At 44.7% G+C, this 27,328-nt stretch overlaps 1 protein-coding gene across 3 annotated transcripts in view; it reads right to left on the reverse strand.

Annotated features, from left to right (window-relative positions):
- RREB1 (ras responsive element binding protein 1) overlaps positions 1-27,328 on the reverse strand; it is an 81,738-nt gene that overhangs the window by 4,596 nt on the left and 49,814 nt on the right. For all 3 annotated transcript variants that reach the window (XM_035319416.1, XM_035319417.1, XM_035319418.1), the window contains exons 8-10: positions 21,855-22,044; positions 17,332-20,071; positions 2,022-2,768 (exon numbers count right to left, since the gene is read on the reverse strand). In XM_035319416.1, the coding sequence (XP_035175307.1) occupies positions 2,022-2,768; positions 17,332-20,071; positions 21,855-22,044 (3,677 nt within the window). The remainder of the gene's footprint in view (positions 1-2,021; positions 2,769-17,331; positions 20,072-21,854; positions 22,045-27,328) is intronic.

The following is a 27,328-nucleotide window of genomic DNA, read 5'->3' on the forward strand; positions in this document are numbered from 1 at the left end:
ATTCATCTTGATTGTTAAAGACTTCTCAGTGGTGCAATTCCATCAAGACACCATCTTTGTGCAAACAAGCACACAGAACAACACTTTTGAGGCTAATTTCTCCATTATAATGTTTGGGATCATTAAAACGTAAATAAATTACAAACTGGAGGTGACTGGCTGCTGTGCACGAGCTGGTCCTGCTGTCCCTGAGAGGCGTGACACTTCTGAGCAATGTTTCTCCCTGGTGCCCTGCTCAGACACCTGCTATTGACTGAGGTCAGGGGACAGAGCTCCAGCCCCGTGCCAGGAGCTTTTTCAGCGGGCAGACTTTGCCCATCTACCACCTGGATGCAAACGGTGCAGTGCCGTGGCTCACCCTGCGCTTTGAAACTTGGCCCCAGAGCACCCCACAACTACGTGCCAGGAGGCAGCCTGCACCGGGTGAGGGAAAAGTTTTCAGCCTGACTTCCATCCATAGGCAGGCACTGCACCAGGGATCCCGTACACACTTATGTGTGCCCCTGTGTTCCTGTTCTGAGTAAAAGAATTACAGAAACTTCCCACGTTTATGTTGAAAAAAAAATATGTTAAAACAAAGCGTACGCAACATTACATAAAGACAGCGTTCTGCCAATATGTCTGAGTGACTGAGATGGAGAGAGGAAAGAGGAGGGTCAACTGGCAGTACTGAGGCAAAATTCTCATTTGAAAATGCACCAATCTGAACAGTGGGTATTTACATTTGTTTGAAGAAAGCACTGACCCATGTTTCTATTCAACAGCTGTTCTATGTTGAAATATCCTTCAGTGTCAAATAAGAAAGAGAAATAAACAGCAAAAAAATTGACATATCAGCAAGGTCTGCATATCTCAGCGTGCAATGACAACATTTAAAACACACATTTTGGGATCTCCACAGAAACACACCACTGTATCATTTGGGTGTAAAGCTCAGAGTCTGAGATACTAGAATCTTCCCAAGGCTTCTGTATTAGTATAAAAATAGGCACAAGAATGGGCCCCACCCCTTGTTTCACTTCAGATTTGAGTCTTCAATGCCAGAATAAAAACAAGTCATCTCTGCACTTGAGAGGTCAATATTTACAGTTCAGAAGGTAAAACATTTGGTTAAGGCACTAGCCTTGGTGTAGGTTATTAAACCCTCACTTTCAAGTATAGTACAAATATTTTGTACTCAAAGTTAATCACAAAGATACTGTCTTCAGCAGAAAGCACCTTCAAAAGACGTAAAACATCAAACTGCGCCAGCTTTCTTTCCCACATCAGAACAGCTCACTGACAGGTAAAAATACATCATTAATAAGGATGAATGAATAAGGATGAATGATTATTCACCCTTGAGCTGGCTCATGACTTCATCTCCTTCACAATGCACTACTGAAATTTATCACATAAAGCATTCTCAAGTATTTTAACTGTCAAGTCAAGTCGTGAGACAAAGATTTTACCACCTGTATTCCACTTTCTCTGCCCGAGTTTGAAGGAAAAGCAGAGTGCCAATTGTAGCTGTTCCTTTCGCTCAGGCAGCAGGTCATGCACATCATCAACATAGTACCAGGCTTAGATAATCAGACAAAAACTCTCTCTCAACTTCTGCTCAGAGAAGTCTTATCATATACTGCCAGGTTTCTTCACTGCTCATCAAAATACTGGGAAGAGTAATACTGGGAAGAGGTAGAGCCATGCACCCACCATGAGAAGGGAGTGAGAAGCTGGACAAGAACAATTGTGTGGAGCTCTCCATATCTCCCTTCACCTCTGAACACTCTAAGCAAGCATAGGGGAAAACTATTTGGGAACTGAAGATAAGGCAGTGTTGTGACTATTCCTGCTCCCTTAACAGGCTTTGTATGCAGCATGGAGATTGGGGCAGGGAAGATACCTTGCAGCTACCTGCAGGACTAAAAGCAGTGTCTCCAACCTCGAGTACTAGCAGTAATCGTGAACCTATGGAGCAGATGCACCATTCTGGTGGCATATTGGCTTGCAATCTGCTCTGCCTTGAAATCTCCTCTTACCTGTATGAGACCGCATATGTCGCGTCAAATCTTGCAGGGACCAGAAACGCTTGTTGCACACAGTACAGACTTTCTTTCTTTTGTCTGCTTTTGCAGAACTCTTAGCCCCATCAGTCTTTGGTTTTTTGTCATCACTGCTCTTCTCAGTGGACTTTCTCTCTGTGCCTTCCCCCTCAGAGATGCTTTCGCTCTCTTCATTCTCCTTTCCTGTTGCCTCACAGTCCACAGGAGACTCCACTACCTTCAAGTCCATCGGAGACTCTTCCTGCTCAAGACCAGAGTCCTGCATCAAGGGAGCTCCTGCATCATCCTGGATGCTTTTGCTTTCATCCTCACTGCTCCTTTCATCCTTTCTGTCCTCACGAATGTGGGCCTTTTTGTGACGGCTAAGAGTGCCAGCAAACTTGAAGGTTTTGCCACAAACATCACAGGCATGTTTCTTTTCAGTCTGAGAACTGCTGCCTGTGCTCTGGTCACTCTCTGTCAGCTTGAAGTCCATTAATTTGCTGGCAAAATTGAGGTCAAGACTTTTGTTACTTACAGAATCTTCTTCAGGGCCCTCTTCATATTCATCTGCTTTTTCTTCAGCGTCCTCTTCTGCCGGAGGGGAGTCAGCCTTTTGCTCCTCCTTGGGGCTGCACTCACTCCCTGGTAGCTCTGTTACTTCCTCTGGCTGTTCCTTCTCGCAGGAGGTCAGGTCCAAGACTTCATTTCCTGTGGCGGGTGTCTCTGCATCAGACTGGCTGTCTGCAAGCAAACAGAGAGAAGCTTTCAGTGGGATGCCCTCCGCTGACTCACAGCTATCAGCGGTAAGGCTTCACACGGACCCACGAGCAGCGCTGCTGATCAAGTGTCCCAACATCTGCTTCTCTTATCTGTGACCCAGGCCAGTAACTTACAGCTGAAAAGAGATCAAAACACCACAGAACCCAATTAACAAGTTGATTAAAAATCTGTGTAAAATGCTTTCTTTTCCAAAATACACGCGCGTTCTTGGCACTTTCTTGAAGTGTGATGTAATCGGTTTTACAAGTGAACACAAAATGCTGAGACACCGAAGATGAGTTTAGGTCACTGCTGTTATAAATATGCTGTATCAGAGACACATGGATGTAGTATTTATAAACATGAAATATGGATATAGGCTGAAGTAACACACATCCACGTATTAATCTAACTGATAAACTCTAAGTAGCGAGAAATATTTTTCCAAGAGAATGTAAAGGCCTCATGCAACCAATCAGTACAATTAAATGTTAAAGATTATCACACACATTAACGCAGAGGACAGTTAAAAAATCAGTTTAAAAAAAAGCTGCAAAAGTTTGTCTCCATGTGGATATTTGATGCACGCTTGTTGTTACATCGATACCACCTGGAATCAAAATATTAAGCCAAGATGCAGTAATAGGCAACATCCCTTGCTGTTTCACCATTCATTCCCTCAACTAAAAAGCAAAACACACCTAGAACGTCCACCTTAATGACATCCTCCATGCCCCTATCAGTTTGCAGCATTACCATTGCTGAGGACATAACATGTTCAAAAAAACATAACATAGGTAAGGTGAACAAAGGGGCAGAGCTGCACCTCTCCCAAGCTCCATACAAATATTGTATGCTTACAGTATTTTGTAAAAAATATTATTGCTCAAGCTTACAGTGATGCATGGCATGTGACTGCATCCCCTGTGCCACCTTCCAGCAGCCGTTCCAGGACATGAGCTTAGCAAGTCATGCTTTCTGAAAGCTGAAACTTCCCTTGTTGTAAGTCATCCCCCCACCTCCTTCTTGTCGACAGCATGCAGCCAGGGCACCACACAACTTAACAGTCATTTCAGCATTTATCTGCAAGTCCAATACCTGCTTAGTACCGACAAGGGGTTTAGAAACTATAAAAGAGCAGTGGACTTAAATCCTGCATTTGACACAGCACGATGTGTGCTCCTTTCTAAATTGCATGAATTTCCTATTAGAGGGTTTTTCATAAGCAAGGAGTAATTGCAGAAGGTATGAAGGTAGTTCTCAGACATTTAGTAGTCCAAATGTAGTCTTGCAGTGTAACTTTTGACCCCATCTCCTTGCAAAAGTGATAATCAAGGGCCATTGAACAAATACCAAAGCTAAGCAACATTTCCAGATTGTGAACTATCACTTAATACAGCATAATCCATGATATGCTTTCTCTTGGGGGTTTGGAGGGGAGAAGTGACCTGTCAAAAAAAATAGTATCACCTTTTAATCAAAACAGATCAGTTTGCATAGACAGTGGATTACACAAAAGCATTCAACACTGATCATTGCTCATCTAATTATCTACCCATTAAAACTTGCAACTGAGCTGTAATCTGTGTATAAAGCTGGAGAGTTTGAGGATGTAGGCATCTGAAAACAAAGGTCACCTACAAGTGCCTTACAAATACGCATTTGAATTCTGTGTTTTGACTTGTTGCTTCTTGTTTGGATAAGTTAAGACAAAAAAAAAATAAAGTTACTATAAACTGCAAGAGGTAATTTCTAAAAATCCAGCTGAAATCCCAAAACATAACAATTAAGGGGCAGCACTGCTTTACAACCAGAGAAATGTGAGACTGGCAAGTATGAGAAGCAGGGGGCACACAAAGCATTCTTGGTTACGTGCAGGCAGCAGGATCTTGTGGCTGATGCTGCAGGCAAGGGAGCGAAACCAGAACCCAAATTCAGGCCATGTCCATACAGGGAAAACAACAACAACAACAACAACAAAAACACAACAACAACAACAAAAACAGAGGAAGCAGCACTCCTGTGGGTTCCTGGCCTGCTGCATTCTTACACACGTGGCATTTGGGGGGCAGAAACAGCACATCTGTGTCTCTCCCTGGGAACGCCTCATCTTGGCCCAAGAGTTTGGATGAAAGGAAGGATAAATGATGAGTAATGTGACTCCATGATGCTGTTGAAAAGGTCCTTGTCCTTGTCCCTGGCCACCGACTCCTGCCCCAACCCTGACGTGGTCCCAACACTCACAGAATCACACAGTCAGCAAGGCGTTTTCTACGCTGACATGGATTTAGGTTGGACTGAAGTGACCCCAGAACCACTGCTCCAAGAGAGAAGGGAAACAAGGTGGAAAGGAGCTTCCTCACCAGCTGCCTTTGGTTGCTACCATCACCAATACATATCGATGAATGATGGACAAAAAAACAAACAAACTGGGGTGGCAAAGTGGGCTACGGCACAGAGATCCTGAAGCAACACCAATGGAAAGCACCCGAATGGCTGCTGCGCACCCAATGCTGGTGCCTCAGCTCCAGGCCTCAGCAAGGTGAGGTCCACAGGTCAAGGTCAGGAAACGCTCCCCTGAGGGTATGTGCACTAGGCCGAACTAAAACAAGGAGGAGGTTTTACTGGGGAGCAGGGCAGGAAAGGCTGTTAGGATGGAGATGGGTAAAGAGCATGAGGAGACCAAGACAGATGGCACTCCTCTTCTGTCATGCTAAGAGCCATGCTTTGCAACTCTTTTCTAACCAAACACAACACAGTGGATGCAGAGTAAGCTGACATTTCAGACAGGAAATATTGGGAGCAATGTTAAGGAGGGGAATATGCACTAGTAGCACTCAAGTAAGAGCAAGCTCAGACTGGAAGGCTTTGTTTTAAATCCCTCAAATGCAAAAGCCTTACCAACTTTTAAGTTCAACATTTTGCTTATCAGGCACAATTTTCCACTTTTCCCCTTATTTTCCCTAACTTTTCCTTGTCCTGCTTACTCCACCTCCTTTTTTCTAGCCTCTGTACCCTTCTCAGCTGTTATTCTCTTCTTGTGTGGCTGACCCACGATTACATTTTCATGTGGGAAAGAGAGGTTCTGAGGGACAGACGGCCCACAGGTAAACGATGCTGCCTTGCCAGCACAGGTAAATGGATCAGGCTGACACTGAGAAAAGGAACGTAAAGTTTCAACACCACACATTCCGGAAGGGCAAAGACTTGAGACACTGGCAGCACAGACACACAAATGCTTGCTCGTCCAAAACTGGCTCACCACAACTGAATGAACACATCCAAAATTCAGGTACGGACTTAGCCGGGAACACGTTAACGTGTGTACATGTTTGGGTGAGTGCTCTTCCTTCCTACCTGCACCAACTAGACCTGCTGTTTTCTGTGTCAAGGAAGAGTTTCACAGGCCCCTTATGAGACTTCATGCGTATCATAAAATGGCAGCTCCTGACTAGTCGAGCTGCTCTGTGGTTACTCCCAACCTGTGCAGTTGGTTTCACAGCTGGTGAAAAAGCAACCTGCTTTGCACAAAACTCGACTCTTTAGGGATGGGTGAGAAATCAGCCCTGCTCCACTGCAGAGAAACTGGAAGAGCAGCACAGGAGCCGGGAAGGTGTGTGGGAGAGATGACTGTCGTGAGGACAGCCTTGCCAGGCACCTGGGCTGGGATTCCTGTCAGTGCAAGAGACACTGCTCTGTCTGCTCCTGCAGAGCTGAGTCTTTCCCCATTTACACGCATACTGGTAGTGATAGACAACCTCGTTGGCCGCAAGAAGAATAGGTTATTTTACATAGAAGGAAGGATTTTGACCGAGCCTTCAGATCTGGGCAAACGCCCCTGCGAAAAGCCCACGCTCCTCTCAGACAGGTCATTCCTATTTCCAGAATCAGTGGCTCCTGGATTTTGCTGATTTACAGTGCCGAGCAGCCACATGCAGGCAGAGAGGAAGGCAAGTTGCATGGGACAGGTCTGCTATTTATTTCACCCTTTCCCATTTACCATTCACTAAGGCTGTAAAATGCTTTCCAGTCTGCTTTTTATCCTGCAGGTACTCACAGCTGGCAAGAGCAAGAGCAGAGAGCTGTCCTTGCAAAAGCCCCGACAGAGCACGCAACCTTGTCCTGGCTGACCACGTTTGTGTTGCTTCTGTGAGGCAAGGAAATGAAGGCGGCACAGTTTCAGAGTCAGTTGTGACACAGGAGCCAAAGAAGATGGGAGATGCAGGAGAGGGAGGGGACAGGCGGGGAGGTGAGGCCGTAAGGAGGCGGCCATGTGAAGCTGCAGTTCGGCTGCTGCCTCTTCAGCTTCTGGGAAAAGACAAACTTCTCAGGAGATATATTCATAAGCAAAACCTCAAGGACTCCATCTGAGAATGCAAAAACTTTTCCTACTGCATGAAAGAAACCACTATATAGTTGTAGCCAAAATCCCTTTTTCCTTCAAACTGTGGCAAGAAAAGACTGTTTTGCTGAAGTCTATTTACAATTCAAGCTGCAATTTTAAGTCGGTCTAGTCAGAACAGTCCACTTCAGCTTTTAGAGGTGGCAAGCAAGAAACAAAATGAGGAGTAAACTGCTTTCCCGCATACACAAACAAAATTACCAAGAGAGACACTGAACATGGAAAGTTTCAGATAAAAGAGCAGATAGAGATCAAGGCGGGGAGGCTGCTGGTTTGATTCTGTTTTCCTGTGTTTTTTTTTTTTTTTTTTTTTTTCCTTGGAACTACGGTGGAATAGAGAGTAGAGCTTGAGATGCTGAGGAGTTATTAGATAAAACAGGGTGTTGTAGTGGAAACGATTTGGGGACTTTAAAGCAAGTGTTTATTGCCAAGCACTCCTGACATCCCAAGAGAAATGTCAGCAAACTCATCACATAAATAATGCTCAGAACTGGAACAGACCGAGCACTGGAAATGAATGTTGGACAAGCAGCTGGCATTACCAGTCAGATGAGCCAATGACTTACTATTTTCCCTATGTTAACTGAAATAACCCCAGCGTTTTTTTTTTTTTTTTTTGTTTTTTTTTTTTTTTTTTTCCCATTGTTTTACAATAGACGCAGCCACCACTAGGTGGTAGCAGCTTAGTATGTTTGGTACTTTTGATTAACTTGCACCGTGCTGCTCTTACTTCTACCCACAATTCAGAGAACATCTTTCCAACCTGCAGGCAACTTGCAAAAACACGGGGGGCTATCTTTGTCCCTTTTTATTGTTAACACTCTAACATTTAGCCACCTTTATTACACCACATTAAATCATACACAGTTAAATATTTAATTTTCCCATGGTTGAGGGATCTTCGGTCCTATCTGCATACCTCTTGGAAATGAAAACATTAAAGATAGAAAAGGACGTTTTAAAGTAAAGGGTACTGAATACATCTGGGGAAAAAGGAGAGAGCCAAAACTGGAAAAGGGTTATTAAATGAAACAGCTGGTTGAAACTAATACCCTGGAGAACAGATAAAGAGCACGATGCTGTTTGCCTTTGACACAAGCTGGGATCCCCCAGTACCTTCAAGCAAGCAGTTCAAGTCACCAACACAAACAAAGGCATTCCGGACCAGATCTGACTGCACCTAGCAAGTGAAAATCTGCGCTGAACTGGGGGAAAAAAGGCCAGTGACTTTCAGTTCACAGTGAATTCTCCTGTTTATCAGAAAGGCAATTTTATGTCTAGCTGGCAATACACTCGGGAAGTTATATATCATCTCCTCAGTATCTTCTACACAACAGCTCTAGCATTCAGTCCAACTTCATGGCTCTTCTGTTTGCCACTCACTCCTGCACTAAGCAACTCTTGCTTTGCCATGAGCCACAGCTCTGGAGTGGCTGTTAAACTTTGCCTGACAGAAAATGCAGTTTCAAGCCCTTTGTCCTCTAGGAAATAACCACAAATGTAGTTCAGAGGTACAGACAGCTATGACAGTTTGGAAAAACAAAAAGTCCTCCACTATAACCAGGGCTCACATGATTTCTGTAGGGATCACAGAGTGGCAGATTTCTAGAGCAAAGATGAATTCTGCTAAACTCTAATCGGAAAATTCACTGTTGAGCATGCTTACTTTGTAAATATTTGCCTAGTTAGCGCAGAGCAATTGTTTTTGACTCTCTCACATCAGAAGCAAGCTCTTTAAAGAAAGTGATCTTTCCTTAGGAAAGTGTCTTTCTGAATTACGTAACGGATAATCCCTTACCCCATTCCCATCCCACATCTCGCCTCCATCGACTACATTTTGTCACAAGAAAGGAGCATTCAGAAAGCCCTAAGGAGGCGAGGGCAGGCTTGCTTTAACGTGATGAAAGTGGGCGATTCACTGAATTGCTCCACCATGCAGCTGCAGCACTCTGCCCCGGCCTGAGTGCTGTGAGCTGCCCCTCCTGGATTACATATTCTCCTCCTGTGTCACGAGCTGTCGTCAGGCTGCTCGTTCTGCTCCACCAAACAAGGACACGCATGAGCCCCATCGCTTGCACACATTGCCTGACTCCTATTCAAAGCCACCATCCTGTTTTTCCTTTCGTTTTAAAACAAGACCAAAAGAAGCCCTCTATAAACTTGTTCTCAATGACACTCTATTGAATTACGCTTCCTGTCTTACACCTCATCTTAAAGCTTTCCTCTCCACTTCCTTTAGGGCAGACCAAATGCCTCCCAAGCATCTCCCCTCATTCCCTTTCCTTTCAGCATACAGTGCAATCTGGACTATGGTTCACTTGCAGGTCTAGCCTTCACAGGGCTTCTCCTGTGATTCCCATCACTCACCCAGAGCGAAAAGAGAAATGGTCCCTTTTAAACTGAGTCACTGCGTCAAATTGTAATTTACTTCCACTGATTCTGAAATCCATTTTGCTTGGACAGTGGAGGGAGACCACAGGTCCAAAGCTGCTGAATGATTCTGGCCTGCGATTAAACACCAGCTGGTGAAGCCTGCTAGAAACACTCAGCCGTGCTACAAAGTGCACGCGGTAATGCTACCAGCACAGGAGCTAGGCTCCTTCCTTGCTTTCTGAAGCTGCTATGTGAAGACACAAAGCGTTTGATGACAAAGCCAATTTCAACAGCATCCATCCCCAGCGCCTCCCAGGAGATGCTGCCAGCTCCACGCCTCGGCTGCATCAATGTGCTCTTTTTAGGGCTGCACCGTGAGCCGGATCCGGGAACTCATCTCATAACTGCTGGTCCCTCCCCTTGCCCTTTTCATTTTTTTGGGCAGCTGGGTCAGTTACAGCTGTGGGGATGAAATGTTGGGAACAGGTCGAGCCAGTACAGCCGAGAAGAGCGAGAGAAGTGCTTTGTGTTATCCAACCGTGGCCCAAGGCTCTGTCTGCCAGGGGCAGGTCGAACCACTCTGACCAGCCCAGCACCGTCTGCACAAGCGCTAAGAACAACATTTACCTTCCACCAATGTCCTGCACATCCTACATGTCACGCCAGCACTCGTCGGAGTGGCTTTAGAAAGGCTTTCCCTGCCATCAGCATCCCTTTGGCTGCAAGGGAAGCTCCCACCAGACCCTGTTAGGGCGCTGCTACTTTGTCCCACTGTAAAGATTGTCGCAGAGCGCTTCCTGCAGACTTTTCTTCTGCGAGGGGATCATGTTATAACATGAGTCTTCCTCTCTCAGGCTGCAACCATCTGTTGTCTGCATGGGCAGGATCAGCCCACGTGACACCCGGATACCGTGCTGCACCGACAGCCCGTAACTGCGCCGGGCCGTTAACATGGTAACGAGACAACCTCGTCCTTCGTGGTAGGCAGGAGCAAATCACGTCGCAACATGCCTCCAGCACGGCAGATTTTACTGCCAGACTAGTACCGAGACCTGAAAGACTGCGTCTGAATCACTGCAATGCAACCTGCCATAATAAAAGGAAGAGAAAGGATGAGAGAGGCTGTGAGGATGGCACGCTTTTCCGAACAAACTTCCTGCTGCTTTTACGTTTGTTACTTCAACAAATCTTCCGTGAAACCTACTCAGGGTGACACACAGCTGCCCTGCCTCTCTCGGAGGTGACTCCTTTGTGCAGGCACTTTCCAGGGAAGGGACGTGTACCACTTTCTGCCAAGCTTCCTTCATACATTGATTCCATTTGGCCAGCGCAGAAAAACACTGAATTACTGCAACTACGCATGGCTTCATGTCAGCTCACCCCTTCTTCTAAATACCACTCACCTGCCTACAATAAAAAGCCTTGTGTGATCTGACAGCTGGTCACTTTTATTGCAAAACTCTCAAAAGATGAAAGGTGAGTTTTGGTGCAGACAAATTTAAAGTAAAAAAATATCTAGAAAAAGTAATCTACACCACGCCTATGTGAAGGTGGGACAGGCAGTATGTTTAGGCAGGACGTCTCAGAGCCATCTCTCAGAGTTCCCCAGGATCAGTGCCTTGGCCTGCATCAGCAGCCAAAATAAAGCCAAAAAACACTGGGTATCACAAGCAAGGGTACTGAAAGCAAGTCAAAGGGTGTCCCTTTGCTGAGGTGTAAAGGCCTGGTGTGCCCTCATTTCAGGCTGTGCATGCAGTTCTGGTCTCAGCGCCACAAGAAGGACATAGCTGGGATGCAGAAGGCGCAGAGCAAACCTGATCCAAGCAATGGGACAGCTGCCCTGTGAGGAGACATCAGAAAGGCTCAAGATCCTAATTTTGGAGGAGAGAAGGAGGTGATACAATTGAGGTCTGCAAATCACAAAGGCAGCAAAGAAAGCAACCAACAGACCTTCGAATCCTGCAGTGCTAGAACAAAGGGAGGCGCTCTGAAGCTTGCAGGGGATCAGCTTAAAAAATATTTCTTTACACAGCAGGTAGTGAACTTCTGGAGCTTGACACCATGTATGTGAGGCCAGAGGCAGACAGCATCAGCAGGTTCACAAAGCAATCAGAGACACTGACAGAAAGCCGGACCATAAACAGGTACTAAAGGGAGCAGGCAGGGATGTGCCCTTCCAGACACAACCCTAATGCAGTGGTTGCGGATGCTGGCAGAGCACAAGAGGAACAGACTGCAGGAAGTGGCCAGGCCCACAAGCTCACCCTAAATAGCACATCCTACTGATACCATCGGAGACAGAGTACTTGGACCACTGCTCTAATGCAGCAGGACATTTCTTCCATCTTTACGCTTTGCTTTTCTACAACACTCAGTACAACTAATACAACTCGGCCTTGCCACTCTGAACAACCTGGGTGAGCTGCCTGTTCTAGGGAGAGATCCAGCATTCCTTTATTTATACTGGGGAATAAGCCCATTTCTCCCCAGGGAGCAGATGGCAACTCCGGGTTTGTGCAACTTCTTTTAGATTTGGTAGAAAAGACAATGTATTTTTGACATGGGATGGGGGCTCATGACCTGACACAAGAAAACAGTGTGCTTATCTATGCTTGTAATGTGTAGTAAGAAACCTCCTTGTGTGTTTTTTTTTTTTTTTTTTTTTTTCTTCTATTTTTTTTTACAGCTTTCTCCCTTCCTTTCCTTTTTGAGTCACCCGGTCAGTAATCTCTGAGACCAGCCTTTTACAACCAAATTTTATCCTCTTCTGCTCCTGTGGGGGGAGGGGAGGGAAATCCCTAGTCAAAGGGGACCTGCTACAACAAGCTCATTGCAAGCTTTTCAGTAACAGGTCATCTCCCGAGATGTTTATCACATGTTTGAATTTTACACAATTTCCATCAAAGCCACTGGGCATCTTCCCCTAGACTTCAGTGGAATCAAGCCCCATATATTGAATAAACTATCAATTACTTCCCTACAAGAGAAAGTTTTTCATGTCTGCAATTCATTTAAATTACTAGAACAAGAGAAGGGACTGAGTACAGGACCAGCTGGAAGAAAAGCCAGGATCACACAGTGGAATGAGGGAAGTTGCCCTTCAAGACTTCTCTGTGATGAAGAAAGAGGTTGTGAGGATGGGTAAAAGTAAAACATCTGCTCTTGTCAAACCTTCCCCCTCTCACACATGCACACACAAACCCCCCACACCAACCAGCAGCCTCTTTGGGGTACTTGGGTACTCATTGGGGGTACTTTTCTCACTTTAATCTTCCACAAGTTGGATATGTCCTAATTAACATCTCAACCCGAACGAGGGATTCCCTGTATCTTGCGGACAACTCACGTATCACATGAATCAGTTCCTTCTCTTCATTTTCTTCCAGTGTTAACACAACTTTTTAAAAGTGTCAAGGCACTGCTTTTTGTAGGCTTTCAAGTCACTCACTCTTTCTTTTTATATGCATGCTAAATCAACCATAAATTTATGGCTACGAATACCACCACTTTCTGCACTTTTATTTGGCTTTACTCACAATGCAAATACAGAACAGAACTTCAAAGTTCAGCAGAAACCCTTTTGCTTCATGATAGCCCAATTCCTTTCCACATATTTTTTCAAGCATGCAATGACAGGATTAGCTGGGGATTAATTGCTTGAAACTCAACCTGCATCTCAGGTCACAATTTTCTCATATTTTCAGACTTTAAAACTTTTTTATCTATCAAGTATTTGTCATATGGACCAGTATCTACAACAGATAAGGTAGTATTCTTTCCACACAATCATCCCAATTGGAGGTCTCAAAACCCAAACAAAAATCCTGCTTACTGTGCAAACTCAATAGCCCCCCCCCCCCCCCCAAGTTACATTTCTGTTCCCAAACGGAAACTAAACTGCTTTACAAAAATGTCACCTTTAAAAGAACAAAAAAACAATTCAAAAAGCAGTATGCCTTGCTTCCCATGTTGTCCCTTAACGGCACCTGCTCTTCTGATAAAATATATAAACTTACTGGAGGGTAATTTAAGCATTACAGTTAAAATGTAATGTGATTTGCTTTTTTATTATTATATTTTTACATAAGAATGGTCATGAGTTGGATTAAAATACATCTGCATCTGTGTATTGATGCAGAACTGATTGTAGAACTTGTTTAGCAGCACAACAAGACTATTCTAGGCTGGACACTTCATGAAGTCATTCATTTGAAGATAGTCTTTTTCAAAATAATAGGTCATCTAAACAATCACAGAATGTAAGAAGATCATTTCTTAATTAAAATATCTCCTCCCACTGCTGTACTAGTGGAAATGCATTATTGCCATTGCAATGTTGCAAAGAAAAGATGTCTACAATTCTATTTTGACTTAAGTCATAAACGCAAGGAATAAAAAACCCTCCAATCCTTTTTTACAATTTGCATCTTCCCATCAACAGGAAACATTCAGGCTCACAGGTTAGGCATATCTGTATTCTATTTATTTATTCAATTATTTTGTTTATAGATATTTTTCTGTCTGTTTAATTTCTATGCTAAGTATTTTGCATGCTTGGCAAGCCAATAGCTGTTTTTTTTTTGTTGTTTTTTTTTTTTTAAAAAAAGAACCACCTCTGCCATTAAATCTTACCTACTACTAACAATAATGCTGGGCCAAATATGGCCTGGCAGAATTGCTCTGAATACACCTTCAAGTGATTCTCTGCATATAGATCTAAGTTATCTGTAAGTAATTAATGGCCAAAAAACACCATTACTTTCATTTTTGTATCGAACACAGTCTGACTCACATACCATTACGGGAGCAAAATTAACTGCATCATCTGCAGGGCACATCCTATTTGCCGCTCTGAGAATGAAAAAAAGTCAAGAGCAGGAGAGAAAAGCAAGACAGAAAGGCAAACTGAGTTGAACACAGAAGAGAAAATTAAATAAGGCGACATCAAGAGAAAGAAAGCATTAAAAGCAAGCGTTCAAGCATGTTCAAACAAAACACAGGTACCATGTTAAACACTGTATAAAAACAAGCTGTGCCAAATTCCCAGTGCCCCACTTGGTGAGCTTTGCATTAAAATAAAAAACAACAAAGAAGGTGTGTGCTTCCCAGGGAAATGCTTTTGAAGTAAAAAACACATAGCGGTGTTGAGGCAAGACTGAGCAGTGTGAAGGCTTTTATCAGAGACTTTTGGCTGCGCGGAGGATACGGGTTACTGGTAGCAATGTGCATTGATGTCCTTTCACAAAAGGTAAATGTAACCTTGACACCACATGGAAGGAGTCCTCCATGCTGAAATTTTATTGCACATGAAAGTCATGCTTGCAAAAATCTTTTCATGTCTTACTATAAAGACAGTATTTTAAAACTGGTAATACCTATACTGTTTAAATGCTCAAAATGATGTACCTCTTCCTCAACCACACTCACTCATTAGCTCAGGCCACTAACACCTGAGAGCACCTTCCCTACAAATGGATGGAGCTGGTTGCCACTTCTGAGCTCACATGACTGTACTGTCCTTCTTACAGCAGCGTACCACAGAAATCTTGGGGCATGGACCAGCCTGATGGCAGTGCTTCGCTACAGAAAAGATACCCAGCACATGCGCTTTGGGAGCAGTTCACCAGGACTCCCACTTACCCCACTCAGCTTATCTTGGTCTCTTCCCTCCACAGGTTAGGGAGCAGCAGTTCAGACTACAAAGTTCGCTTTTTCTCTTTGCAGTTAGATCAGTGATCAAAATCTTTCCTCAACTCCTTTTAAGTAACAGAGCTATCTAACAAGTCACTGCTTGTGCAACAGGTGGGGACAGAAGAAGTGCATCCTTCCAGGCCTAAACCTCCTCTGCCTTCCTATCTTACCTTTCCCCTTCCCCCCCGTCAGTCTCATCTATGTTGCTGTCACAGGGGACCTGCTGTGGACTCCCAGTTCAGAGACGAAGTGCTAGAGTCACCTGAAGGGAGATGCCCCAGGACCAAAGCTAGCTGCAGCATGGTTCTCCAGCACCAAATCTCCCTCAGCACTGCTCTGACGATGATTAGAAAGTGCTCGGTATTAGCAGTGCCAGCACACATCAGCTAGAATCTGATTAGTGCCACTATTGTGCCATCACCAAAATCTTGTACCCAAACCTAGGATCCAACCCTGCTACTGCTGCAGTTGTGTGTCCTCCCTGTGGGGATTGCAGCATAGGCTTTCTGAAAGGATGGTGTCTCCTTCCAAGCCCGGTTATGGTAGAAGAGGCAGGTTTTACCAGTATAGCTTATGGCCAAGTGCATTTTTCCTGTCTTCATTAAAGGTTTACTGCAGTGCTGCTACCTTGGAAGTCTGCCATCAATAAGCAGGTCAACCCCCTTAGTCTGGGCAAAGCCTCCCTTTATTGTTTTCTGTCTCATGAACAGTTCTTCAGTAAAGATATATTATTTTTGGAGGGCAGGGTGTTAGCAAACAATTGCTATGAGTAAAGAGCTCTCCTTCACCACTAACAGCAAACTGTATGCTTAGTAAGATGACAGAATTTGGTCTACGCAGGCCAGAAAACAATAGCCTCACTGTTGCACAGATACCTTGCAAGTTACGTCCTTGCGTCATTCAAAGCAAACTGTAATAGGGGCTGCTCCACAGCTCAGATTCCTTTTAAACCTCTTAGCTAACCTCTTTACCTCTCCAGGGTTCCCATTTAGGACCAACATGAATCTGTTGCTTCATGAAAACTCAACCCCTTCAGGGAAAAAAAAAAAAGTAATCTTATCACTTATGAGGCTCTACTCAATTCCCAGAAGCTTCTTACAAATATTCCTAACTTTTATTCTTTACAACATGAGTTGAGATTGCATAATGAAGAGAATAATATCAACAACTGTGACTGACTTAAAAGGGAGCAATAGCAAGCAGAGGTTCGTCCTTTTCCTCTCCAAGGAGCATGACAATCCACTGCTAGGTTATCTAATCATTACCATGTGAGTGGAAAAAGGAGTGGACTTCAAACCGACACAGCATTGAACACACTACTTCCATTACAATGAAGAACGAAGAAGAACCCCAAACCTAGAGCAAATCTTCCTCCCCAGGTCCTCTTGTTGTTTACCCCACGGTTTGAGGTTACTTACTCACCAGCACAATACTAAAGATTCCATACGCACCTCCATCTCTCAGGGCGTAAGCCCACCTTTACTTGTATTAACACTAAGAAGAAACATGTCCTAGAGGCAAGCTGCTGCATAATGTTTGGGATGATATTTCTTGCATTCTCCTCCTTTGATCTGTCAAATAAAAGCCACCGCAAGAAAAAAAAATGCTAAACGCTAAATTATTTTCTTTTCCTGCCACAATTCTGCGTTTATTTGCTCTCGTTTTGATGGGATGTTTTTATCGTTACTGAAGTAGACAGCCACTGGATGCAGCCAAACAAACCACGTAAGGCACAATGAAATATTCAACACACACGTTCACGGTCAAGATGAGACAGTAATAATAGAAAACCTGAAACCAAATTCTTCTTCCATGTACTCTAAGTTACGCCGCTGAAGTCAACTGGGTTTTAGCAGTTTAATTTGCCCCCTTGATACTCAAAGCCACAGAGATTATTCCATTACTAAAAAATTTAACACTACCACAATGCAACTGCTAGAGCTGAGGCTTTGCAAAGTAATGAAGAACATGACTCAGACATCAGAGAGAGGACAAGAAAGGAGGAGTCCTCCACGGGGAGACCCTTTAATGAGGAAAATTCTCAGGCTACACGCCCCCTCCAGGTTAAGGCACTCTTACCTGTGTGAGTGAGCATGTGCCGCTGCAGGGAACTTGGCCATGAAAAGACTCGAGGACAGGAAGGACAGGGGATTTTTTGCAGGCAGTCTGAGTAAGCGTTCCTCTTCCCTCTCAGCAGCTTATCTTCAGCAGTTTCCTTTTCATCGTCACTTGTTCCATTTCTGCCGCTTTCTTCCTTGAAATTGTCAGTGGACTGCAGAAACGGGCTAAATTTATTAGTGTCTGTGGTAGCCAGCATCTTCTCTATGCTGGCGAACTCCCCACTTGACTCCAGATCCACACCACTGCCCAATTTAGGCTTATTTTTCGTTCCTTTCTTTCTACCTCTTTTCTTAGCCAACCCAGTGTCGGCGATGGGAGACTGCTCCGGGTCACACACCTGAGTCAGGTCACTGGGAAGGCTGGAGTCTCTCTGAATGGCGGTCACGATTGTCACTTTTGCTTTGGCGTTCCCTGATTTGTCACACCCAGTGGAGCTGCTCACTGCCTTGGGACTGGCATCTGCAGCCTCAGTTTTCAGCAAAGCAGGAGCAGAAGACACAGATGAAATGATCTGTGCGATGGAAGCCAACGGTGGCAGCTCTTTAGTTACTGGAGGCTTTGGCAAGAGAGGTTGTGGTGGTGGTTTAGGCCTCAAGGGTCTCAGCAAGGCAGAACTGCCAAGGAGAGCTGGGGAAATGATCGGGACAGTCAAATGCAATGAACCTTTCAGTGGCTGGGGATGTCTGACAGCCCTGTTTTTCTCTGAGTTCCCATTGGTGCCGAAGGCCAGAGGACACTGCTGACAGTTATAGGCTTTATCACTGTTCCCAGAAGAAGCCAGCTCTTGATTCCTGGCTTCACCTGGGACATCGCTGTCCTTCTTCAGGGCTTTGGGGATGGACAGGTCAATGGGCTCCATGGAACAATCGTAGAGGGACAGGGGAGAAGAGCCAAAAAGGTTCTCCTGTTTCACTTGCACAGCACTCAGGTTTTTGTTCTTCTGAGAGAAATCCAGCGGCTCATCAAAATCCATCGGGAAGTTGCCTGCAGGTTCAAGTTTGATGGGAACGTGAGATGATGTCCCAAGCAAGAAGCCATTCTGTGGCTCCAGGAAAGGCGTGATGGGCTTGCGGTCCATGTAAGTGCTGTCCTCCAATAAAGGAGCATCTGTGTGGCTCTCCTGGGCGCTGGAGTCCACCGCCAGGATGTAATTTTCAATCTCCCTTTCCTGCACGTGCAAGTGCTGCTTGAGGATATGGTGAATGCAGTTCCTCTTGGCTGAAAAGGCTGTGCCACACTCCTTGCACTCAAATGGCTTCTTTTTCTGGCAGCCACTGTGTGTCCTCATGTGGATGCGGAGGGCCCGGTAATGCTTCAGGTCCTCACCGCACAGCTTGCACACAGTGTCCGGGGAGCAGAAGGCATCCACCATCTCTGCGGCGTTGCTGGTGACATACTCAATGTTCTTCTCTATATCCTTCCTGGTAACTTTGAGGTGCTTCTTTCGCAGGTGTCTCTCACAATTGGCTTTAACTGTGAATGGGTAGTGGCAGATTTTGCAAATGTAAGGCCTCTCCCCGCTGTGTGTCCGCAGGTGCCGGATCAGCGCTGCCTTGTCAGCCGCAATGTAGTCACAGATGTTGCACTGGTATGGGGAAATACCCAAGTGAGAACGGATATGAGCTCTCAGGACACCAGAGAAGGCAAACACCTGGTCACAGAAACGGCACGGGTACAAGACTTTCCTCATCGTTGGGGCTTTCTTGTTTGCTGCCCCTGCAATGATGGCTTTGAGGTCCCCTTCTGTCACCTCTTGCTTGATCTTGGCTTCCATGCTCAGAGGCAGGAGAGCTTCAATGATGCTGTCCTGCTCCAGCTGTGTCTTCATCTCGTGCTGAGTTAAAGGCTCTACTTTGGGTTGGAGGAGCAACTGCGAGGAAGGACTTGATCTGGCTCCTGGCTGGGGGAGGTGAGAGTTGGAGGAGGACTCCACCGAGTTCTTGATCAGCCTCAGAGGAGGCGGTGGGAGGCTTGGGCTAATGCAGCCAGGGGAGGCTTGCTGGGCACTGATGAGAGGAGGAGGTGTAGAAGTTGCGACAACTGTTCGGGGTGTTACCAAAGGCTTTGGCTTCAGTGGCGGCATATGCTTGAAAATGGACTGCACGGGAACAGAAGGTGCCTTAGAAAGTGGAGGAAGACTGATCTGAGGAGGAGCAGAAGAAGCCATCTTCAAGATCTGCTGAATGTCTGCCAGCTCAATGGCAGACTCGTTGGAGATGGGTTTTACCACAATACTGCTGTCAGGCTGGATGATAAAACCCTTCTGGAAAGGCTGCAGTGAGAGAAGCTTTATGTTCTCTTTTGTAGGGGGGAGAACTGAAAATGACCCTCCCATAGAAGCAGCTTCCAGGGGAGAGAGGCTGAGCAGGCCGGTGCTGCCGGGTTCCTGAGGTAGGTTACTCTTCAGTGCTCTGAGCCGCATTTCTTGGACCTCGTCTTGTGTATCATCCTCCTGCTTGACAGGCTTGATGTCTTTGGTGTACTGTAGGCCCAAGGATGCCATGAAGGCTTTCTGGTCTGGGTTCTCGCCGGGTGGGGTCGTGGACTGTGGCTTGTGCTTGTCTCTTCCCTGATCCATCACGTGAGTTTCTGTGTGCAGTTTGAGTGCCGAAAGCATGGGGAATGCCTTGTTACACGTCTCGCAAATAAACCGATGGAATTCGCTGATGCACCTTCGCAAATTCGTTTCGCACCACACCTGCAAGACATGCAGAACTATTTAGAGTAGACATCTCCATCTGGCAAAGGCACCACATGCTACTGTAAAACTACACCAGTTCACACTCTCTTCTGCTGTCCAAGTTAAGGAGTTTAGAGCAGCCACCACCCAGCTAGCATGGAAACATTACTACTCCACAGCCTTCAGACACCTAAGTGGTGTGTCTAGATTAGGGGCTGATTCTCCAAGATTTCCTTTCTATAGAGGCAAACTCCTTCAGATAACTACTGAGGCTCTCAAATACATTTCTACCCTGAGCTGCCCTTCTAGAAATCCCCTCTCTTCACTGACAGGACAGTAGCTTCAGAGGACTATCCAGCTAACTTCACTAAGTTGGGAAGTAAAATCACCTCCATTAGCTTTGTTACTACAAAGACACTGGGAGGGGAAAAAAAAAAGCATCCAAGAAGGGAAACCAGAAAAAAAAAAAAAAATCCCTCAAAGCCCATCAATGAAACACCAAACCAAAACAGACAGGCTTTTGGTTAGTCAAGTCTGATTACATTCATCCTCCCAAGAAAAACACTAAACTCACAAATAGATTTTATGCCTGTCCTTGAAAATGATCACGAATCTAAATGTTGTATTTGAATGCTACCCAGATAGATTAGCTCATATGTGGCAAATGTTCCACACCAAAGGAGAGCACAAGTGATAATTTAAGTATAGGGCTGGTAGGATCTTTATATACACTATACATGCTTTGTTCTGGTAACTTGTAGGTCTTGCCTCACAATGCAAGCAGGATTACTACAAAAAGCCAGTCCATACATTCAAATCCATTAGTAACTTCAAATGGCTGTCATTAGTTACAAATAAAATAAAACCAATTTGCTTACAAAGTCCTCACTCCTCAATATGTAACTTTTACATCAAAATTCTACTAGAGTTACAGAGTGACCTATATGTTCTCCTGGAGTGGTGACAGATTTCAGGTCTAGCACCTTGCAGCCAGGAGAGCTGGAAATCAACATTTTAAGCCAAGGAGGGTAAGAAAAGTACAGATTGTGAATAAGCATGATCCTGCTGCATTGTGCTGTTGATTTTTGTTTTTATTTTTTAAGTAGTTAAGCAACTTCATCTAGGCCCACAATAACTAAGACAGGCAAGGTTTGAAAGAGGGAGGAATAATATAATCTAATAGAAAGCTTTAAAGCTCTTAGAAAAATGTTTACAGACTACCCCATGCCTTTCCCTAGTCTCTTCCCCTCAAAGGTGCAAAATGTTCAAACCTCTTATAAGGAATGTAGCAGAAAGGTGTTTGGGGATGTTTCATGAAGAAGTCACTGAAGAGGTCACCTTTTAGTAAGTAAGATGACTTCCCAAAGTTTTTCATGATAAAAATCTTTCACACCACAACTACATCCTTGCTACTGTAAATTAAAATAAATAATGCTTTCCCTTCCATGTCTCCTCCCTATTGATTTTAGATGTGGAATTGTTTGGGGAAGGAGAGAACTAACGGGCAGGCTGGGAATGGTAAGGATCTACCACCACCACCGTTTTCCTTTAAAATATATGTATAGATCTTCATACCAATAGTTACCCACTGGAATACTGAAAGAAGAAACAAGGCATATATTCCTTAGATTAAAAAGAAAAATGAAAGGAAGTGTCTGAAGCCTACATAGACAGCAGTAATGTGGGTTCCACAGAGTATGGTATATCCAGCCTCTGGTTCATCAAGGGCAAGTCTTTTAATTAATTCAGAAAATAGGCACAGTATCAGCTAGTACCTTAAGCTACTAAGAACAGAGTGTACCTGAGAAATGCGGGGGAACTTTCTACAGGAGAAGTCTGTGAATCCCAAGTCATGGAAGCCTGCTGGAATTGAAGGGTTGTTCTGAATGAAAGGCTTTCCGGTGGGATCTCTGGGAAGCTGCTTGTGGATAACTGCATTATGGCGCAGTAAGCCCCGATGAGTACGAAAGGTAATGCAACAAATGTCACACCTAGAAAGGAAAGGAATAAAATAAAATGACTTATTGACTACTGCAAGCATAAGGACTAGCATTCTTCTCACATTAGGCCAGCCTCCTTCCTCTTTCCCCATGATATTAAGAACCTGCTAAATGGAGAACAAGGCCACAGCACATCAGAAACCTATTGCAACAGAAAGACCATTTCAATCACAGTGACTTTCTACCAGTTTCTGGCTATTAAGTTCACTAGAAGTTCAAAGAATAGAGCAAATGAGAACTGAACATCACACGTGAGCAGACAGCGAAGTGGCAGCTAAGATCACAACGTTCTGACAACTTTCCTCATTATCCAACATAAAATATTTCAATGCCTTCATACATTTCATTTCCCTAAGTTTTTACTTATAAGTACTGCTAAGATAAAAACCACCAGCAACAACAAAGAACATTAGTGACAAGGAAAGGCTTTTAAACATCGGGTGTTTGAGCTCTGCAGCATGACAGATCACATCCACTCCAACAAGTGACACACAAGTGACACACAGTTTCACTCAACATGGCCCATTGTGGTTACACCTCCAGCTTGCAACCAAAGCATGAGTTTCACAGAAGAGAGTACCAATGAATGCGAAGCAGACAGATTTTGTCGCTGAGAATATTATTTGCAGTAGGAATCTTTCACGTCTCTTCCCTCTTTAGTTCTCCCCATACTGTCTTTGCCTTCCACATCAAGGAAAAGGACATGTGCCTACTCATTAAAAAAACATCCTGCAATTAGAAATGAGTTCTGACAAAATCCTGAAACAACCCCCTCCCTGTCCTGTCCCTAACAAACTCCCATTGTTATTCTTTTTATCACTACATAAACTTCCACAGACCTTTTTTATTCCCTGAAAATGAAGAGATAACTGAGTCACTCACAAAGCAATTGGACTCTGAGTGGTGAAAGAGGCAAGTGTGAAGTATATGTACCACTGCCTTTGTTATCATGGTACCCAGAAGGCTGGGACATAAATATTATGCACTGGAGGTTTAATCTGTTTTATCTCCCCTGTCAATTCACTTGCATCCTACCTTTTTATAATCATTGCCAGCATAGCGCTAGCATTCCTTTAAATACAGAGCCATAGCCGTTTACAAAGCGTTTGCTTCAAGAGACCTGCTAAATGTGACAACTGTCTCTGGTGGTGTGGGGGCAATGCTGATATGCAGCACTGCTCCAGCATCGGGATTTGCGGCACTCTTCCAGCTCGCTTGGCAGTACCACGAACAGGCAGTACCTATTCTGTGATGCAAAGCTTTCATCTTCAGCGAAAACAAAAACACTCAACCACCAAAACCACTGGGGGAAGGAAAGCACCACAGGGTTAGGGCAGCCACCTCAAGAACTCGCATGCTGCTAGAACAAATTCTGTTTTAGAGGTGGCGAAAAAACCCAGTGTGAAAGCAAGCAGTGCTTCTAGCACGCTCCTCCTGGTACCTCAGCACATGGATCATGAGCAAGCCCAGCTGCTCCACAAAGGGACACAGACCCCCGCCCTCTCCTTGGGAGCCTCGAGGCAGTTCCAGGGGTCCCTGACTTGCCTGGCTTCCCCTGGACCAGCGACCCGATGTGCTTGCGTGTGACGGGACAGGCACAGCTACAGTGGATGGGACTGCAGAGTTACCTTCCGGGAGAGCCAGCACCCACCACAGTGCCCCCAAGGTTTGGGCTGAGCAGAAGCCAGTGCTCCTGGGCAAGCTGCCAGCCCCCAGGCAGCCGGGAGGCGCACCTCGTCCATCTCACGCTCCCTGCACGGGCCGGCAGCATACTGATTTTAAGCACTGCTTTACCTAGGGCTCCCGTCAAAAGCTGCACTGAAGACCAGATCTTTCAGACCGTGTGAAAGTCCTTCGCCGTACACCTGTATCAACTATTATGCTTCAGGAGTAAAAATCTGCAATTTAAAAATGGTGTTTTCATGCAAAAAGAACCTCCCTCCCTCCCCCAAAACAAATTTCTTATTTCTGAAAAAGGCATATGTGCTTTCTGTCTTTTATAAGACATAGAATTAAGTACCCCAATGTGTTTTTCTCTTTCCTCCTTAGTCTTCTCTTTTTATTTCTTGTTGGGATCAAGCAAAAAGTCAGGAAAAAGGATTGAACTCTTTTTTTTTTTTTTTCCATTTGGCCAAAACCAAGCTCCTGTCTAAAAAATAAAGAAACAAGCAGATAAATCATGCCTGTCATCTCAAGATGCAGGCACTGCAGGGAACATCAATGCTGCCCATCTCAGCTCTGCTGGTGTTGCAGCTTAGGGAACCACACTGGAGCCATGGACACCCCTTGCTATCCTCATACCCCAGGGGGAAAGCGTGCCTCTTCCTCCATGGTCCTGTCCTGGCCCTAACACCTCCCAAATGGCAGCACCAATCCCATCAACACCTGTCGGTGTTCAGAGAGCTGGAGTAAAATCTGCCTGAGAAAGCCCTCAGGGGGAACATTTGGGGCAGCCCCTCTGGGACAGGCACTGCAGGTGAGCTCCAGCGCCCTGGCTGGCACCTTGTGCCCCAGCCACCCACCGAGGACAACGGACATCACCATGAAGTTGTCCCTGATGCTATGGAGTGCCACCAGCCTGTTAGCCCCAGGAGGTCCCTCAAGCCCTGCAGACCTCACTTGGGCTTGTCATTCCTGTATGGGTGCCAGCTACTTCAGACACGGAGCCCAGTCACCCAGCTGCATGCACTAACTTTTTTTTCTCGTACCTTTATATTGAGTTCCCCCCACTGCACCTCAGTTGCTACAGGAATCTGAGTTTCTCCCCAGTGACATTAAATAAGCCTTGAATACAATTAGCACTGCAGATGTAGATAAGGATGTATACCATCTCCAAGGAAAACTTACAGGTATGGAGCTTCAAAACTGAACTAGTTAAGGCAAGCATTGTGCTGTATTGACTAACGCATGTGTTAATTTAAAATGGAGAAGGCTGCCATGCCTAACAATGCATTGACTGGCAGCTTTAGTTTTTTTAAGGAAGCCTAGGCATTAATTTGCCTGTTTTGTCATCAGTACTATTTTCCATCTTTAAGTAATATCAATACCTACAATATTTTTAAATCCAGAAGCACACTTTAAGAAACAAAAGAGAAAGAAATCCTAGGTGATACGGACATTTTTCTTCATCTTGCTTAAACTGCTTTTAAAAAAATGTAGAATTAATGTGGAAAGTCTGAAAAGTCCAGCATATCAAATAAAGCATCTGAAACATATGGTAATACTTTGCTCATGATGAACTTAAACAAAACAAAACCCCTCTCCTTACAGTTTCACAAGTCTGCCCATGTGTAGTGCCAAGTCAAACAGGGATGGTATGACTGCAGAGAACAGAGATGGGAACAGGTTCTGAGGGTGTTAGCAGAACAGGCAGAGCAATGGCTCAACACCTGAGTGGAGATAAAAGCACCGTACTTGCAAGGTAAGTTTCCAGATGTACCAAATAAGAGCTGTCGTGTTATCATGTGATTGCTGGCATTGGCCACCATTTTCCATTCTTCTATAAATATGATTACAGAACAGAGAGGAAAGCCGTTTGGTTCCAAACAGAGATTCAATTATAAGCAAAACCTGCTGTTAGCAGCTAAGACTGCTTCACAGTGAGCTTCACTCCCAGTAGCCTTTACGTTACAGTCATTCGTACCTGTACAAAGCGAGTGCAACACCAGTACTCTGGCTCGCTGACAGAGGTGCATAAAACAAGTGGCTGAGAAAAGAGAACTGCTAAAACACAAAAGCAGAACCCTAAGGCAACTGCAATGACAGTGCAATGACCAGACTGACCTTGGTGCTCAGTCCACGTATCACACCAGGAGAGTCTGTTTAATTATTACTACACTGTTGCACCTTTTTTTTTTTTGAAAATGCAGATAAGGCTTCTATGTAAAAACACACCATTAAAAAGCTTTCTATTAAAATAAATTAATATTCTTGAAATCTGTAATGCTAATAAGGATATAAAAGCATTTTAACGTGCATTAAGAAATAGTCAATCCTTTGTGCAGCTTGTTCAAGAGGCAAGCCAGGATTTGCTACACTTAGGACAAGCAGCACCTATGCAAGCAAAGTTTACATAAGTAATGCCTGTTGCCTTGCATTACACTCCCCTTCTCAGCCAATTCCAATTTGCCAGCAATGAAAATAGTAACCTTTTTTTTTTTTTTTGGAAAAGGAAAGACATTTTAGAAAGGAAATGCAGAGCCAAATTTTAAGCAAAATTAATCAGCCTTGGTTTTTATCATGGGTGATGCAGTCAAATAGCAAAGGCTTTTAATTTGATCCTTACAGATTTTATATTTCAGTAGTCAAGATTCAAATGCCAAATAGTTATATCCATCATTCTCACCAAGATATTAAACACATAGTACGCTCTGCTTTACCTGAGACTTGTGGGAAAAGCAAAGTGCGATTCAGTGTTCTTGTACTTACGCATCTGAAAACATTCACGAGTAGACCAAAACCTGTAGTCTTCACCCATATAGATCACAAAAGTTGTGTTGCACACTTTGTGGGCATTAACAAGTAAAATCAAATAAACTTCTAGGCCTTATCTAAAATAAAGAGCTTGGTACCTTTTTTCCTTTCCTGGCTCTGCTCTTTAGCAACTGCCACAAACAGAAGTGAGGAAAACAAAGCAAGGATGAAACATATCCTGAGACAGAACTCATTAACACACATTTATGTTATTAAATCATCTAGCTCCTCCCTCTTAAATCTCTAATATGCACCCTAAATAAATTTCCACCCTCGCTGTTATTATTCTCCTTTCTGCCTCACATTACTGTAGCTCCTTATGAGCGAAGAAAACTCTACCCTAACCTAGGATTAACACAGCTAGGCTCCCATCCGTGGAGGGATGTGCCTACAAGTAGGCATGAGAGAAGGATGGGCAACTGCCTCCAGCTGACTTGTGTCTGCGCCACGGACGGGAGCAGCCTCCCAGCCTCACCACCGCCAACAAAGTGCTGCAGAGGAGACTGATGAGGAGCAGGGAGATGGAGAAGAGATGGTTTTAAAAACATAAGGGCTTTCAAATGTCAGGTTACAGATGTATTCCCCTTCGGGAGAAAGATTTCTTTACTTCTCTCTCACTTCTTTTGGGGCAAAGCAAGGGGAGGGAGATGAGAGAGAGCAAATTGGTTTCTGCTCCTGTGCAACCCCACCCAGGTCCAGATACTCATCTCTTTTTGGACGAAAAACCCTTCCTGGCCTCCACACCCAGGGCCCTGGGAAACAACATCCAGCAGCTGCACTAATCTCCCCCACTTGCTGCGGA

This window comes from Oxyura jamaicensis, chromosome 2, assembly GCF_011077185.1.
Source record: "Oxyura jamaicensis isolate SHBP4307 breed ruddy duck chromosome 2, BPBGC_Ojam_1.0, whole genome shotgun sequence".
NCBI classification, from domain to species: domain Eukaryota; kingdom Metazoa; phylum Chordata; class Aves; order Anseriformes; family Anatidae; genus Oxyura; species Oxyura jamaicensis.